The sequence below is a fragment of the Anolis sagrei genome, chromosome 11, assembly GCF_037176765.1.
Source record: "Anolis sagrei isolate rAnoSag1 chromosome 11, rAnoSag1.mat, whole genome shotgun sequence".
Classification (NCBI taxonomy): Eukaryota; Metazoa; Chordata; class Lepidosauria; order Squamata; family Dactyloidae; genus Anolis; species Anolis sagrei.
In genome coordinates, this window is record NC_090031.1 from 8,715,001 (window position 1) to 8,732,492 (window position 17,492).

The following is a 17,492-nucleotide window of genomic DNA, read 5'->3' on the forward strand; positions in this document are numbered from 1 at the left end:
GATCCTTCCACGAGATCCGGCATTTGGAGGCCTGTGCAAAGTAAGTAGGGCCATAGATCAGAGGAAACACAAGGAGCGGGGATAACAATCATGTTAATAGGGGTGGTTAACGAAGGAAGAATTATGTTTCCTTTGAGATGAAGCAAAAATACATGGCAACTTCATCCCTCCTTCTCTTTCTTTCTTCCTCTCTTTTTCCTTTTCTCCCTCTTTCCTTCCTTCCTTCCCGCTCCTCTTTTTTCTTTCTCCCCCTTCTTTCCCCTCTTCTCCTTCCTTCCTTCCTTCCTTCCTTCCTTCCTTCCTTCCTTCCTTCCTTCTTCCCTTCCTTCCCTTCCTGTCTTCATCCCCTTCCCTTATTTTCTTCCCCCTTTTCTTCCTTTTCCTCCCTCATTCCTTCCCTCTCCTGCTGCCTTGCTTCTCTTTCTTTCTCCCCATTCCTTCCGCTCTTTTTCCTTCCTTCCTTCGTTCCTTCCCTCCCTAGCTTCAGCCCTCCTTTTCTTAGTTTTCTCTTCTTTCTTTCTTTCTTTCTTTCTTTCTTTCTTTCTTTCTTTCTCTCCCTTCCTTCCCTTCTTCTTCCTTCCTTCCTTCCTTCCTCCTCCTTCCTTCCCTCCCTTGCTTCATCCCTCCTTTTCTTTCTTTCTTTCTCTCTTTCTTTCTCTCCCTTCCTTCCCCTCTACTTCCTTCCTTCCTCCTCCTCCCTCCCCTCCCTAGCTTCATCCCTCCTTTTCTTTCTTCTCTCTCTCTTTTTCTTTCACCCCCTTCCTTCCCCTCTTTTTCCTTCATTCCTTCCTTCTTCCTTCCTTCCTTCTTTCCTTCCCTCCCTAGCTTCAGCCCTCCTTTTCTTTCTTTCTCTCTCTCTTTCTTCCTTTTCTCCCTCCCTCCCTCTTTCTTTCTTTCTTTCTTTCTTTCTTTCTTTCTTTCTTTCTTTCCTTCCCCTCTCCTCTTTCTTTCTTTCTCTCTCTCTCTCCCTTCTTTCCCCTGTTTTTCCTTCCTTCCTTCCTTCCTTCCTTCCTTCCTTCCTTCCTTTCTGCCTTCCTCCCTGTCTTCAGCACTCCCTTCCTTCCTTCCTTCCTTCCTTCCTTCCTTCCTTCCTTCCTCTTCTCCCTCCCTCCTTCCTTACCTCTTTTCCCTATCTATCTACCTCCCTCCCTCCCTCCTTCTTTCCTTTTCCTCCTCCTTCCTTTCAGAATGTTTTTGCAGGGATTCCCCCACTTGCAAGGAAAGTTAGACCCTTTTTGGACCTTTTCCCGATGATGGATTTATTTCCAAAAGAGGCTCTGAAACGAAGCCACGCTCTTATTTTCCTTTCCGATACTTAGGTACAAGCCGCCTAGGTCTGAGCCCTCATCTCCTTCCTCCCATGCAGTGATGGACATCTCCCTTGTCAGCGGACAGGAAGCCAATATGGAGGATTTATCCATCGTAAGTAGGTTTTTCACCATGATTAGTTTGGTTTTGGTTTTTGAATGCAGTTCAAAGCTCCAAAAATTTGTATGCAACTCGTATGCAAATTGTATGCAACTCATATGCAAATTGTATGCAACTCATATGCAAATTGTATGCAAAAATGTCTGTTAGAGGGGATAATATTTAATCCTGTTTCAAAGTTTGTATATCTTTTAGTTTTTAAATTGTATCAAAGTAAGCTACAAACGATAATAACAACATTAATAATAATAACAACAACAATAATAGAAATATTACTATATTATATTTATGGTAATCTCTCCCTTTTCTAATCGAGTTCAAGTAAGATCTGCAAATGGGCAAATGGGCTTTTTTCTGTTGCTGAACCAATGGGAATAAGTGTCTAACCCACTTCTCTTGGGGGACTGTGTCCACATCTATTTGAGAACTGGTTTTGTCTCCTTATTCCCAGCTTGCCAATGTGATCGACCCACTGATTGCGAATTTTGAGGTCAAAGATGGACGGGTCGTGATGCAACTTGATTCGGTGAGTCCCCCACGTATTCTTTGTAAAGATGGAGGAACAAGAAGTCAATGCATGTGGATCCTAATTTGTTTTCTTCCCATAGATCCCGTCCAACGAATTCCTGTGCATCGGTTTCCGGATCACGGAACTATTCCGCGTGAGCATGCCAAGCCCTGGGACCTTCACTGTCTATGAGTATCATGACCCAAGTAAGGAGGCACTTCCTGCTGGTTTTCTTCACAGCTTCCAATGTGCTGGCATTCGCAAATCTTTGAGCATCAGCCAGGCCGCTCAAATCTCATGCTTTCCCTGCTGAAACTGGTCCAACCGCCAGCTCCAGCGATTCTGCAGCTCAGGCACATGGATCAAACCTGGTCTTTGCACCTCTTCATGGTGTCAATTGAATGTGCCACAGAAGTGAGTCCTGAGTTGGAGGAAATCCCCTGCAAACAGAAAAGTGACAGAGTTGAATCAGGGACTTCCTGTTGTAGTTTCTGTTTGCTTGCTATTCTTCTCAATTGGACAAAAGTAGAGATAGGGAACTGTGCATCGTGATCCCAAGTGACCTCTCCTGATCAGACTCCATCAATGGATTGCTAAATTGAGATTTGTTGTTTTCTCTTTTTCTTCCTTCCTTCCTTCCCTCCTTCTACCCATCCATCCCTTCCTTCTTTCTTTCTTCCTTTCCTTCCTTCTCTCCTTCATTCTACCCATCCATCCATCCATCCCTTCCTTCTTTCTTCCTTTCCTTCTATCCCTCCCTCCCTTCTTTCCTTCCTTCCTTCTTTCCTTTCTTTCTTCCTTTCCTTCCTTCCATCCCTCCTTTGCTCCCTCCCTCCCTCCCTCCTTCCTTCCTTCCCTTCCTTCTTTCCATCCCTCCCTCACTTTCTTCTTCCCTTCCTCTTCTCCTTCCCCTTCCTTCCTTCCTTCCTTCCTTATTTCCTTCTATCCCTCCTACCCTTCTTTCCTTCCTTCCTTCCATCTTTCTTTTCTTCCCTTCTTCTGTCCTGCCTTCCATCCCTTCCCTAGCTTCCTTCTTTCCTTCCTTTCATCCCTCTTTCTACCCATCCATCCCCTTCCTTCCTTCCTTCCCTCCCTTCTTTTCTTCTTTCTATCCCTCCCTCCCTCACTTCCTTCTTCCCTTCCTCTTCCTCTTCTCCTTCCCCTTCCATCCTTTGTTCCTTCCTTCCTTCTTTCTTTCCCTCCCTCCCATCCATCTATCCATCCATCCATCTTCTTCCCTTACATCACTTCCTCCCTCCTTTCTTTCCTCCTTCCATTCCTCCCTCCTTCCCTTCCTCCCTTCCATCTTTACCCTTCCCTCCTTCCCTTCCCTTCCCTCCCTCCCTTCTTTCCTTCCTTCTTTCCTTCCTTCCTTCCTTCCTTCCATTCCTCCTTCTATCCAACTCTCCCTCCCTCTCTCCCTTCCTTCCTTCCCTTGCTTCTTTCTTTCTTTCTTTCTTTCTTTCTTTCTTTCTTTCTTTCCCTCCTTCCATCCCTCCTTCTACCCACCCATCCTTTCTTTCTTTCTTTCTTTCTTTCTTTCTTTCTTTCTTCCCTTCCTTCCATCCCTCCTTCCATCCTTCGTTCCATCCCTCCTTCCTTCCTTCCCTTCCTTCCTTCCCTTCCCTTCCCTTCCCTTCCTTCCTTCCTTCCTTCCTTCCTTCCTTCCTTCCTTCCTTCTCTCCCTCCCTTCCATCCACCCACCCTTCTTCTTTCGTTACATCTCTTCCTCCCTTCTTTCTTTCCTCCTTTCATTCTTTCCTCCTTTCATTCCTCCCTCCCTCCTTTCCTTCCTTCCTTCCATCCTTACTCCCCTCCCTCCTTTCCTTCCTCCTTCCTTCTCTCCCTCCCTTCCTTTTTTCATTCCTTCCTTTTTGCTCTAGTGCGCCTCACTTCTCAAACTTAAAATGAGTTGAGCCACCAGTGTTTCCCGAAGTCAGATCTCCCCATTGGCACGTTTCTTCTCTCCTATCCCCTTTGCCCAACTCTCTGGCTGGAGATTTCTGACACCCCCCCCCCCCCCCGCTTCTTTTTTTCATACACAGATAAGAAGTGCTCAAAGTTTTACAATCCTTACGGAGAAGAGTCACTTGTCCGACTGTGTGAAGGCGCCGAGTGCAAGTGCATGGAAGGTAAGGAGAAGAAATCCCCACTGAGTTCAAAAGGATGGACTTTCCATAAAGTTTGCTTAGAGGCATAGCTGTGGCTCAAAACACAGGAGCATGACTGCAAAGGTGGGCAATGCATCACTCTCTAGGTGTTTGCTGAACTGCAACTCCCATCACATCCAATAGCGAAGAATGCTGGGAATTGCAGTCCAGCAATATCTGCCACAAAGGTGAGTTGCCCACCCTAATGTACTCAAGTCATCCCCGATTCCAGTCTTACTAATAGACCCTTCTGTTTTTCCAAATTGCAGCGGAATGCGGGCGCATGCAGGCCAGACTGGACCGATCCATCAGCTTTGACGCTCGGAAGGAAGCCGCTTGTCAGAGTAACATCGCATATGGTAAGACTGATTGGGGCATACCGAAAACGACAATTGGCACAACAAACCTGAAACATGATGGTGGCATGAGAATCATAGAATCCTAGAGTTGGAAGAGACCCCAAGGGCCATCCAGTCCAACCCTGTCCTGCCATGCAGGAAAAGCACAATCCAAGCCCTCCCAACAGATGGTCATCCAGCCTCTGTTTGAAAATCTCAAAAGACTCCACCAGACTCTGAAGCAGCATATTCCATCATCAAATAGCTATGGCGGTCAGGACGTTCTTCATTGTGTCCTGCTTATGGCTCAAGGTGGGATACAACATCTTTAAAACAGAAAGATAAAACACAATTAAAATGCAAGACATAATGTATTATTATAATATTGAAGCCAGTGAAGCTTCCAAAGCTTACATAATGTTTTTTTTATGCTTTGTAGTTGGCCCCAAAAATGTATTGCTACTTTTGGGTTTTGGGTAATGTAGTAGTAGTAGTAGTAGTAGTAGTAGTTTACAGTATCTGTATTTATTTATTTATTTATGACATTTATATGACATTATGACATTTATATGCTGCCCTTCTCACCCCGAAAAGGACTAAGAGCAGCTTACAAGATATATATACCTACAATATATTATATTATTAGCATAGTACAATATCAGTAATATGATATATATATCATATTATTATTATTATTAATAATAATATGATATTATATGTATTATATGTATATATTTATTATATTATATTACATTATTAGCATAGCACAGGAGGCAAGGTGGAACTGTCTTCTGGACCCCCCCCCCCCTCTTCACTCTGGCCCAGAGCGGCAGTTGGTCCAACTGATGACGTATGCAGGAGACAAGATGGAACTGTCCCCTGGCCCCCTCTCTCTTCACTCTGTACCCTGTTCTTCAGATACAAAGACTTATAAAATACCCTCGAAGTCTGCCAACCTAATATATTTTCATAGTTATCAATGTTGTTATTTTTAAAATTTTGTTCCTTCTCTAGTCTACAAAGTGAATATCCTCACCTCCAAGCAAGAAGGGAGCTTTGTTAAATACACAGCAATCCTCGTGGATTTCTATAAAAGAGGTAAGCAGAGTTGAGTCTTGACTTAAAATGGACATAGAGAAGATCTAGTGAAATCAATGGGGTGCACTGTATCATTGGTGGGCAGATTTAATCTAGCTTACTTGACCTTGGGAAAGGTACATTGTCGGGCATGCTACCATGTCCTTCTATTACCAAGTAGCCTAAACCTCCAGGGTCATGGTTCAGTCAGACACTGGGGGCAAGGAGATTGTTCAAAAGGTTTATTTGGTCAAATCATCCTGCCGGGTGAACAAAGGACTTCATCACATACAGTAAAATCAGTGTTTCTACCCTCTTGAGGAACTGCAGCTGACAGTGACTTTCACATGGCACAAGCTTCAAATGTGGAGTAGAGGTATCTTGCCATATCTAAATTGTGGTTTTTCCTATTGATTCCTAAGCTGGTTGGCAAGTGAGTTATTCTTCAAGTCCCCACATAGAGACGTGTAAAATGCCCAATTTAATATATGATGGGAATTCCCCTTAATCCATTTGTAAACATATCAATGGCGTCACTATGGAGGGAGGAGCCGAGATGGCTAGTATTGAATCTTTTCTTCCACCATTACTGTTTTGAGACAGAGGAAGTATAGTAAACATTCAAAGATACTCAAAACACTCAGGAGAAAAACATAGCAAAGCATGCAAATCCTGCACTTTTTCTAGGGTCTGTGTAACCTTCTCTCTAGCAACTTCCCTCTTCCTGTGTGTAGGAGTTCTTTGCACCAGCTGTGTTGCTATGGGTTTAGTCTTCTCTTGAAAGAATACACCAAGACACACAGGTGCTGAAGATGCAATGCATCTTTATTGTTCAGAATACAGCACTACTGCCCGTCTATATAGGGACTTAGCTACAATGACATAAATCATCCAATACCTCTGGTGTCTACTCTTTCCCACATACCAGAACTCACCTTCTCCCACCTCAGAGCAATTAACTTTTATGGCCAGTTAATGTGTTCTTGCAGCATCCTGTCCTCCCTTTCAGCCATTGGTCATGTGCTCTAAGTCAGGACCGGGGAGCTGATAGTTGCATGGCATTAGTGATCATGATGACACTGTGTTATCTCCATTCTGGGTCATAAAAGTCCTTTTGAATTCTTACCTACTATTTTCTCAATTGCCTCTCTGAAACTTCTGTTGTGCTGTTGGCTTTTGTTTTGTCTATCAAAAGGCTAGCAGAAAGAGACATAAGAGCTTCTTTCAAAGCTTCATTTTCCCCCTCCCTCCTGTTCTCAATTCTGCTATGTAAGAATAAGCACTCTATATGTTGTTGTGAGTTTTTCAGGCTGTAAGTTGAACTCCCAAGATTATAAAGAGAGAAGGATTTTTTTAAAAAACAACAAAAAATGGAGGAGGTATAGTAGGAGAAAACAAGTCTTTACTGTTTGATGGCAAATCAAACAGATAAATCCTTAAAAAGTATCCAAAAAGTGTCTACATTGCCTATTAGACTACTTCCAACTTGGGAAAATTGACATTTTTGACTGCTCTCCTCAGATTGTCCTCAAAGTCATGGCTAGTAGCCACAGCTTGCTAGCAGATCCTGGGAATGTGGTGTCGAAGGTATTGTTTTCAAGCTGCTTTTCACTTCATTCCATTATCTTCCAGGAGAGGCTTTTGCGGAGAAGAACGCAGAAATCATCTTTATGAAAAAGTACTCCTGTACTGATGTCCAGCTGAATCCGAGGGAGAACTACCTGATCATGGGGAAAGAGGCCTTGAAAATGGGAGAGGGTGCCAATGCCAGGTGAGCCTTTCGCCAAGTGTCCCTTCATTGGGATAGGCAATGGCCTTCGAGGCACATGGGTCTTTGTATGTGGATGGACTACACTTCACGTCATCCTGTGTCAGTGCCCACTGAAATCCTGTCTGTATTTTACATTGGCCATGGTTGGTATGTTTGTCAAGTTTAGTTCAGATCTGTCATCAGAGTTCACTGCTCTCAAGATATGGGTGGACTACAACACCCACCATCCTTTGTCAACCCTACAGGATGCCCCGAAACAAAGTTTTTGCAGTTTAATAAATTTTCCCATGTTTTTAATGATAGAAGCAATTAGAAAAGGACATTGATAACCAATGAACAAAAATCATAGTGTTACATAGTGTAATAATAATAATAATAATAGTAAGACTAATAATATATTTAATATTTAATATATAATATGTATAGTGAAAAAGATCATAGAATCAAAGAGTTGGAAGAGACCTCATGGGCCATCCAGTCCAACCCCATTCTGCCAAGAAGCAGGAATATTGCATTCAAAGCACCCCTGACAGATGGCCATCCAATCTCTGCTTAAAAGCTTCCAAAGAAGGAGCCTCCACCACACTCAGGGGCAGAGAGTTCCACTGCTGAACGGCTCTCACAGTCAGGAAGTTCTTCCTCATGTTCAGATGGAATCTCCTTTCTTGTAGTTTGAAGCCAATATCCTTTAGACACTGTGATATGGATAATAATATTAATAATATTAATAATAATATTGTAATTATGATTATATAATATATCTATACACCTAATAAAGGTGAAAATATGTATGTGTGTGTGGCTGGGGTGTCCACTTACACAGACAAGCTCCTGCCTCCACAAACAGCTATAGCACCCACTACTCAGGAGACATGACAGACCCTCCCTCCAATAACACTGCAGGTTATAGTGAGCACTGTAAACATGTCCAAAAGCCCAGCCAATGTCTTCCACAGATAAAATACTGCCCACCACCTAAATGAAGGCCTTCATACGGGGACAATTTCATCCTAGATTTTCTGTTTTTTCCTCCACCACAGGCATCTCAGTGTTTCTTACTCTCTCTACTGGTGCGGAATTTGCATGATTGTTAAGATTAACTTCACAATTCAGCAGCAGATCCGTTGCACAACTTCAGCGCTTTCCAGTAGCTTCTTCCTGCACAGTATTTTCAGCCAACTGCTCCCACAACCTGCAGTCACACTGGAACCTTTTACAGACACTTGAGCACATGCCCGGCCATTGTCAGTTTTCCCATTGTCTTTCCCCCAGTCTAGATGATATTACAAACTTACCACAGCATACAGTTATATCTTGTCTTAGCAGACAGGTTCTTTAATTACATATAGCCTTCGACGAACGACATCACAGCACAAGGAGAGATATACACTGTACATGACTTCCTTATATACAATTCATTTACACATAGCAATCACAGATTGGTTCCCAACTCATTTACTCAACTCAGACCCAGGATTGCATCATTCACAATCACCTGGACTAGGCCAGAACACATTCCCCAAATGAAGTTCTATATACAGTTAATGCATGACTCAGCATTTCCAATAGAAGTGCATGACTTAGCTATATTACATTGCAATACATTGTAAAACCTGACAATGATCCTGCGCACTGCCTCTCCCTTAACTCTTTCCTATTATTTTCTATTGCACACAGCAAATAGAAGTAGATGGCATGTTTCTTCTCCCTTTCTAGATTCCAGTATCCTTTAGATGCCTTCACCTGGATCGAGTGGTGGCCATCAGAGGACTCAAATTGCCAGTTTTGCCAAGAATTTGCACAAACGATGGAAGATTTGGCAGAAGATCTCTTACTTAGTGGTTGTTAAACTCCCATAGCATCCCTATGAACTGTTGACAATTCGTCAAAGCGTCTTGACCTTCGGTGGAATCCATCACTGTGTCCTTCACAAAGGACAGAATCATTTGTATTGTCAGGTTACATGAGAATGCTATTTTCTTCTTTTTTGTATATATTGGTAATTAGGTATAAAGTAAACAAAGACATTCAGAGATGAAGGAGATGATGGTTAATTGAAGTAGAAGGAATCGGAAGAGGAGGTGTTATGTGTTGCGCCCCAGGCCTGGAACCACCTCTGACCACAACACCACACAAGAGTCCAGAGTATAAACAAACAGTTTATTGTAAAAACACATAAAATATATGAAAAATAATCTATATAAATAAAAATGTAATGTTCGTTTGTGGAATTAACAGAACTCAAAAACCACTGGATGAATTGGCACCAAATTTGGACACAAGACACCTAACAACCCAATGTATGTTCTTCACTAAAAAAAAATGATTTTGTCGAGTTGTTGTAGGTTTTTTCAAGCTATATGGCAATTGTCTAGAGGCATTGTCTCCTGACGTTTCGCCTGCATCTATGGCAAGCATCCTCGGAGGTAGTGAGGCCCTGGCTCCTCTGAGCTTGAAGGTCTGTACTTTCCGAGTCAGATTTCTCACACAGAGAAGCACCATTCCCTTGACTTAAATCTTTATTACTTTGTGCCTCAGGAAATTGATTTTGTCATTTGGAACTTGTAGTTTCTGGGATTTATAGTTCACCTACAATCAAAGAGCATTCTGAACCCCACCAACGATGGAATTGAACCAAACTTGGCACACACTTCTCCCATGACCAACAGAAAATACTGGAAGGGCTTGGTGGGCAGTGTCCTTTGATTTTGGAGTTGTAGTTCACCTACATCCAGCGATCACTGTGGACTCAAACAATGATGGATCTGGACCAAACTCTACATGAATACTCAATATGCCCAAATGTGAACACTGGTGGAGTTTGGGGAAAATAGAATCTTGACATTTGGGAGTTGTAGTTGCTGGGATTTATAGTTCACCTACAATCACAGAACATTCTGAACCCCACCAACAATAGAATTGGGCCGAACCTCCCACACAGAACCCCCATGTGGGCCACAGCAACGCGTGGCAGGGGACGGCTAGCCAGGAATAAATAATAATCAAAAAAGATTTAGCAATGGATAATAACCAAACAGTAATCCAAATGTCTCATACAGATCCAAAGGTAACACAATCAAGGAATAGCCAAAAATTACAAGTACAGCATAGCCCACAAGCAAAAGGTATACTTAGTAAAACTTCAGCAGAAATATAAAAACAAGAACATAGAAAACTTCCAGGATACTTAAATCCAAAACCAAGTCTTGACTTGAAACAGGAACCAGAGAACTCAGGCCTAGCTTCTCACTGGAGTGCTACGTTGCCTGAACTAACCCTTAGGTTGTTGCACCTCAGAATAGATTCACCTTGCTAAAATCACCAGAGCTGCACACAAATTGAAGTTTTTGTAGTTTATTAAAAAAGTAAAGATGAAAAGTTTAAAAAGCAAGTAATGCTCCAAAGATCAATAAAACATAGCACTGCAAAGCAGAATCCAAATGGCACCAATGAAACAAAGTCCCATGAGAACATGACAAAGTCCCAAGACCATGGACACAGGAAAACGAGCACAAGCTGCTTGGTTGAGCGAGAAGTTGCTCTGACAAAGGTTTGTTTTCAAACACACTGTTTAATATCCTTTGCAATACATGAAAGCATTTCTTTGGCCTCTGACCTCCTTCTTGTTGGCTATTCTCACACTCCTTTGAACTCTGGATTCCAAACAGTCAGCCCAATATAAGATTCCCGTTTCATCAAAGCCAAGCTGCTTGTTAGTGTCAGCCTGGTTGCTTTCCTGCCTACTATCAGGCTGAAAACTGTCCTCCTTTTCTGAGTCAATTTGCACCTGGCTAGTTTCAGTATCAAAAAGATCATTCCCTGCTGTAGGAAACTGAACTTGCACACCTTGTTCCACATTCAAAGTGCTGGTTTTACCCTTTAAAGCTCTACAACAGGAACATTTTGAACCTGATTGTGAACTTGAATCCCATCACCCCCCGTCAGAGTCACTTCGAGTCACAACACTATCAGGGTGAGGTTCCAGCTGAGTCACAACATAGGCAAACAACTTGCTATTCAATAGATACCAATGAAAGCATTTGATTTCCCACAAATTTTCTCCCCAACTTCCCCACATTATCGCTCTGAACCGCGATGCCTATTTTCTGCTCTGATCTGTAAACGAAGGCCTTTGTTAATTTCAGAAATTAACCTTTGTTAATTTCTGTACCTCCATGTGTTTTTCCTTAGGAGCCTTCTGTATCACTCAGTTCTCTGCCCGAGTCCTTATCTAATGTTGCAGTTTCTGGCTCCTCTGACTGAGCTTGAAGGTCTGTATTTTCCGAGTCAGATTTGTCACAGAGAGAAGCAACCTTCCCTTGACTTAAATCTTTATCACTTCGCACCTCAGGAAATCCTTTAGGTAATCCCACTGTTGCAACCCAGAGCAGGAAACTGGACCCTCAGACAACAATCCACCACACTTGGCTTCAGGGAACAATCCTTTTTTATTGATAAAAGATGAATACAATATAGAGGAAAAATGCAAAAGTAAAAAGCCACAGTAAAAATCAGCAACAAGAAATGTCCATAAACAAGATCATGAAACCCACAGCAAAACTGCTGAAACCTGGAACCTGTTAGCAAATCACTAACCGTACTTAGGACATCTAGAAAACCTCCAAGGAACAAGGCTACTTGAATCAGGACACCTGCAAACGCTGGCACATGAATCTGGAACGATGCCTGGTCTGAAGCTGTATTCAGAGCAGTCATGTTTAAGGCCAAGAAATCTATTGCGAGACACGGCTGAAGATTTTGTTTGGATTTCCTTCAATCTGGCTGACCTGCGTAAACATTGGGCTTCTCCCCGACTCTGCCAAATCTGCCCCCGCCTATCCTCATTAGGCAGGCCAGGTACCTGATTCTCTGGAGAGCTAAAACTGGGGGAGGGGGGGGGGGAAAGGGAGTGAACCATCTCCTCTTGGCTCGGAATGTATGTTCTCATGGGAATCTTGACTTTCGCTTTCCAATGCTGTAGGATTTTCTCTACTCAACCCGTCATCATCTAAATTGGCCTCAGAATTCACATAGGCATCAGGAAATACATGAGCATCAGGAAATACAATCAGAGAGTCAGGTTCAAGTTCACACACAGGCTGAACCCCAACACCCACAATCTTCTCTAAATCATCGGTGAACTCATCAGCCTCAGGAACTTCAGACTGATCTATAACAGGAATAACAATTATGTTACACGTTGTAATGGGAAGTTGACATACAGGGAATCCACCTGGGGAAAAGAAAAGGAAGTCTACACTACAGGCAGGTCGAGTCGATTAAAGAAGCCGGGGCCTGGATTTTTCTCATTCACTGGATGGCACACAGCACAAAACAACCACATTTTCTACTTCAATCAAATAAAAGTCATCACCTTTGAGACTCTCTGTGTGTTATTTCTGCAAGCGCTAGCCATTTCAGGAGACGTCGGACATTGGATAAACATTTCCCACTCTCTACAAAACTCACTCCAGGCGAACAGGTGCTTTGATTGCATTGTCTGAAGTTATCCTTATACCCAGACTTCCATAAAAGTAACTTTTATAATCTACTTTAATTTATTTATATTCCGCTCCATCTCCCCGAGGAGACTCAGAGCAAATTACAAAATACATATATGGCAAACATTCAGTTACCAACAAAGACAGACAGTACACACACAGAGGCAAAGGCTTCCCTCTTTTTCATCTCCGGCATCTGGAGGCTGTGCTCAACTGCCGCCACAGGGAGGTGCTGTTGTTCCATTTTCCATGCCGAAGAGCCTGTTGTTGGTGGACGCCTTCCTGATCGAATTCCCGGCATGTCTTCATGGGCGCTTTTTACCTCCCCGCCAAAGCAGCACCTATTCTTCTACTCATATTACTGTTTTTGAACTGCTAGGGAAGCAGAAGCTAGGGCTGGCGGTGGGAGTTCACCCTGATTCGCAGCTTTGAACTGCTAACCTTCCAGTCGGCAAGATTTCTTGCAGCTGGCAGTTTCACCCGCTGTGCTACCGTGACCCCTTTTGCCGTTCCCAAAATAGATTCTGAGAACTACGATACAAAAAGGAACTTTCCCCAAAGTTTACTGGTCAGGGTGAATATCCTCTCCTGGCCTGAGATTATTATTTTTTGCTTCCTTCATGTTCACAGAAAAGACAACGGGAAGCTCCATTCCACAAATAGCTCCTCTTTGAGGTCATCTCTCAGGAACTGCATGCCAAAGCAGGACAGGGCTGAACTCAGAAATGTATTGTATTTATATCCTTCCTCGTTCCAAAACTTGTCGGAAGGTGATTCATGGCAGAATATATGGCCAAGGTGCAGATAAGATTATGCAATGTCGCAACAGCAAAACAGAACGGAATTCTGGGATTTCTGGGGTTTTATTTATTGTGTCATCCGCAACCAGAACACTGTACCATATTTCTAACAGGACAAAGCAAACAAACAGATAAAAGAAACACACACATTTTGCAAACTTGGTAGCTGATTAAATGTCCTTTGACCAGTATCTGGCCACTTGAAGTGCCTCTGGTGTTGCCGCAAGAAGGTCCTCCATTGTGCATGTAGCAGGGCTCAGGCTGTATTGCAGCAGGTGGTCTGTGGTTTGCTCTTCTCCACACTCGCATGTCGTGGATTCCACTTTGTAGCCCCATTTCTTAAGATTGGCTCTGCATCTCTTGGTGCCAGAGCGCAGTCTGTTCAGTGCCTTCCAAGTCGCCCAGTCTTCTGTGTGCCCAGGGGGAGTCTCTCATCTGGTATCACCCATGGATTGAGGTGCTGGGTTTGAGCCTGCCACTTTTGAACTCTCGCTTGCTGAGGTGTTCCAGCGAGTGTCTCTGTAGACCTAAGAAAACTATTTCTTGATTTAAGTCATTGGCGTGCTGGCTGATGCCCAAACAAGGGATGGGCTGGAGATGTCTCTGCCTTGGTCCTTTCACTATTGGCTGCTACTTCCTGGCAGATGTCAGGTGGTGCAATACCGGCTAAACAGTGTAATTTCTCCAGTGGTGTGGGGCGCAGACACCCCGTGATAATGCGGCATGTCTCATTAAGAGCCATATCTACTGTTTTAGCGTGGTGAGATGTGTTCCACACTGGGCATGCGTACTCAGCAGCAGAGTGGCATAGCGCAAGGGCAGATGTCTTCACTGTATCTGGTTGTGATCCCCAGGTTGTGCCAGTCAGCTTACGTATGATATTGTTTCTAGCACCCACTTTTTGCTGGGGTGCATTTCTGGGGTGCATCTACATTGCGGAATTAATGCAATTTGGCACCACTTTAAGTGCCATGGCCCAATGCTATGCAATCTTGGGAGGAGATCACCATTACGTTTGTCTTCATTGGCTATATTTATTTATTTACTTACAGCATTTATATAATAATAATAATAATAATAATAATAATATTTTTTGTCATGTCAGGAGCGACTTGAGAAACTGCAAGTCGCTTCTGGTGTGAGAGAATTGGCCGTCTGCAAGGACATTGCCCAGGGGATGCCCAGATGATTTGATGTTTTCATCATCCTTGTGGGAGGTTTCTCTCATGTCCCCGCATGGGGAGCTGGAGCTGATAGAGGGAGCTCATCCACCTCTCCCCAGATTTGAACCTGCGACCTGCCGGTCTTCAGTCCTGCCAGCACAGGGGTTTAACCCACTGCGCCACCAGGGGCTCTAATAATAATAATAATAATAATAATAATAATAATCCTTATTTATACCCCGCCACCATCTCTCCAAAGGGGACTCGGGGCGTCTTACATGAGGCCAAGCCCAGAAATGCATTACAATACAGTAACAAAAAACATAAGGCAATATCATAATAAAACAGAATAAGACAAGCATAATATATAACAAACAATACAAAATAATAAAATAGAAAATCAAAAAATCACAATGTGTAAAATAAAGTCCCGAAGGGGACTCAGAGCGGTTTACAAAATATATATACATACAATATATTATATTATTAGCAGAGTAGAATATCAGTATTAAATATGACTATATTGTATTATACCATTATATTGTAATATTATTAGTAATATTACATGTAATATAAAATATATAATTATAATATCATATTATTAGTATTATATTGTATTACATTATAATATTATAAATATTATATGTATATACAATATATTACACTACATTACATTATATTATTAGCATAGTACAGGAGACAAGGGGGAACTGTTCCCTGCCCCCCCCCCCCCTTTCAATATTTCAATATTCATAGCAAGTCAATACAGAGTGCAGTATGGTACATAATGGGGCATAGTGAGTAGATAGTAACTCTCAAGCAACCAGACACAATGTAGTGTCTGGTTGCTTGAGAGAAATGTATCTCTGGCATCTAGGAAGCCCCAAGGTCCTGGTTAACTGGGAGTCTATGCTCCCGAGGCTTGATGGTTTTTGACATGATGCCCGATGCATCATTTTCTGTTTCTGTGCCAACCACATCCTGCTTGCTTTTCTTTCTTTCGGAAGTGTATCATCTGGGCTCAAGGGGATTTACCAAGGGAAATAGGTCACGGTACGGAAAGTACCAGAAAGTTATCTTGAGTTTGAGAATGCAGCGGAGGCTGGAGTCCTACAGATCTGGGCCCTCCTATGGACCGGCACCAGTCCCCAGCTATTTATGTATTGTGTCCGAAGCCAATGGAGAACACAGTTATAGTGTATTTTAAAAACTACAACAAAGTTAAGAACTTGGCATTATACTAAATTTCCTTTGACCAGATGCTGAGACCAAATGCAGAGCTCCCTGATCTGACCTGCAGCAGGGAGTTCCACAGTTCTCCAACTGCATGAACGTGGCCACAACAGCAGCTGCAACTCGGAAGCCTTCTCATTTCTTTGCTTTCCCCCTTCCTAACATTGTAACTAATCCCCCCAATAAAAGGTATCAATTAATTGTAACTTTTCCCTCTCCATAGTGTTACTTTGTGTCCTTTTACTGCCTCAAACTTTTCTTTCAATAAACCTTTCTTCTCCTGGGCGGCAGATGGCTGCCGGCCCTCCTGGGATGCGATTCTTGCATCCCAGGAGGCTGAAACTGCGTTACCTTAAACCGCGGATACGGAAACCCCTCGGGCCCCCGTATCCACGAGTTAACGGATCGCTTCAAAATTGGTGCCAGTCTTCTCCTGGGAGAATTCTAAGACTAATGGCTATCTCGGTTTCACTCCACTGTCCTCTCCACCCCAGGAATAATCTTTTTTGCCCCCAAAACCATATCCTGGAGTCCAGTTGCTTTTCTGAAGATGCTGCCTCGCTGCCACCATTTTGTGGATATCCAAGGAGCCTGCTGATCCTGGAGAACTGTCATGGTCAACCCATAGGACCCCTAAGATGTCAACGGTCCTTGGTGTGAAGGGAGCCATAGTTCTCCCCACGGATCCTGATCTTCAGCATTGATGGACGGCCATAAGGACTCTGTGGACACTGGGACAACTTTCCCCACTTGCCTTTTCTTTCAATAAACCTTTCTTCTCCTAGGCAGCAGATGGCTGTCAGCCCTCCTGGGATGCGATTCTCGCATCCCGGGGAGGCTGAAACTGCGTTCCCTTAAACCACGGATATGGAAACCCCTCAGGGCTACAACTTTGAACAACTGTCCCAAACTTGAACTTTGACAGCTCTGTTTTCAACTTTGACATACTGCATGTATGTCTCTCCTGAAGAACTATCGTGGTTTGACATCCGTTCCAGCTGGCGAAATAAATACAACTCGGTGGCTTTTCTTCAACTTTGGTGAGATTTATGTGGGAAAAATCTGGAAAAATTCTTGGCTCTTTTCTCTTCGCTCGCCAGAGTACCGGATCCTCCTTGGTGGATCTAAGGGCTCCTCTCTCCAGGGCAGGAGTCTCTAAATTCTAGTTCGATATCAATGCAGGCCACTTGGAGTGCCTCTGCTGTTGTTGTGAGAAGGTCCTCCATTGTGCATGTGGCAGGGCTCAGATTGCATTATGGTGAGCAGTCTGTGATTTGCTCTTCTCCACACTTGCATGTTGTGGACTCCACTTTGTGACCCTATTTCTTAAGGTTGGCTCTGCATCTTGTGGTGCCAGAGCACATCCTGTTCAGCCCATTTCAAGTCACCCAGTCCATGTGTCCATGGGGAGTCTCTTATCCTGTATCAGACACTGATTGAGGTCTCACATTTTAACCTGCCACTTTTGGACTCTCGCTTGCTGAGGTGTTCCTGCGAGTATCTCTGTAGATCTTAGAAGGTTA

The 17,492-nt window shown here is 43.3% G+C and overlaps 1 protein-coding gene across 1 annotated transcript in view; it reads left to right on the forward strand.

Annotated features, from left to right (window-relative positions):
* Positions 1-9,234, forward strand: part of C5 (complement C5) — a 64,351-nt gene extending 55,117 nt beyond the window's left edge. Inside the window, exons 34-42 of the mRNA XM_067471850.1 lie at positions 1-40; positions 1,320-1,422; positions 1,880-1,954; positions 2,037-2,142; positions 3,982-4,068; positions 4,356-4,445; positions 5,439-5,522; positions 7,134-7,272; positions 8,989-9,234. The exon at positions 1-40 is cut by the window's left edge and continues 27 nt beyond it. Of these exons, the coding sequence (XP_067327951.1) occupies positions 1-40; positions 1,320-1,422; positions 1,880-1,954; positions 2,037-2,142; positions 3,982-4,068; positions 4,356-4,445; positions 5,439-5,522; positions 7,134-7,272; positions 8,989-9,121 (857 nt within the window). The 3' untranslated portion in view covers positions 9,122-9,234. The remainder of the gene's footprint in view (positions 41-1,319; positions 1,423-1,879; positions 1,955-2,036; positions 2,143-3,981; positions 4,069-4,355; positions 4,446-5,438; positions 5,523-7,133; positions 7,273-8,988) is intronic.
* The last annotated feature ends 8,258 nt before the right edge of the window (positions 9,235-17,492 follow it).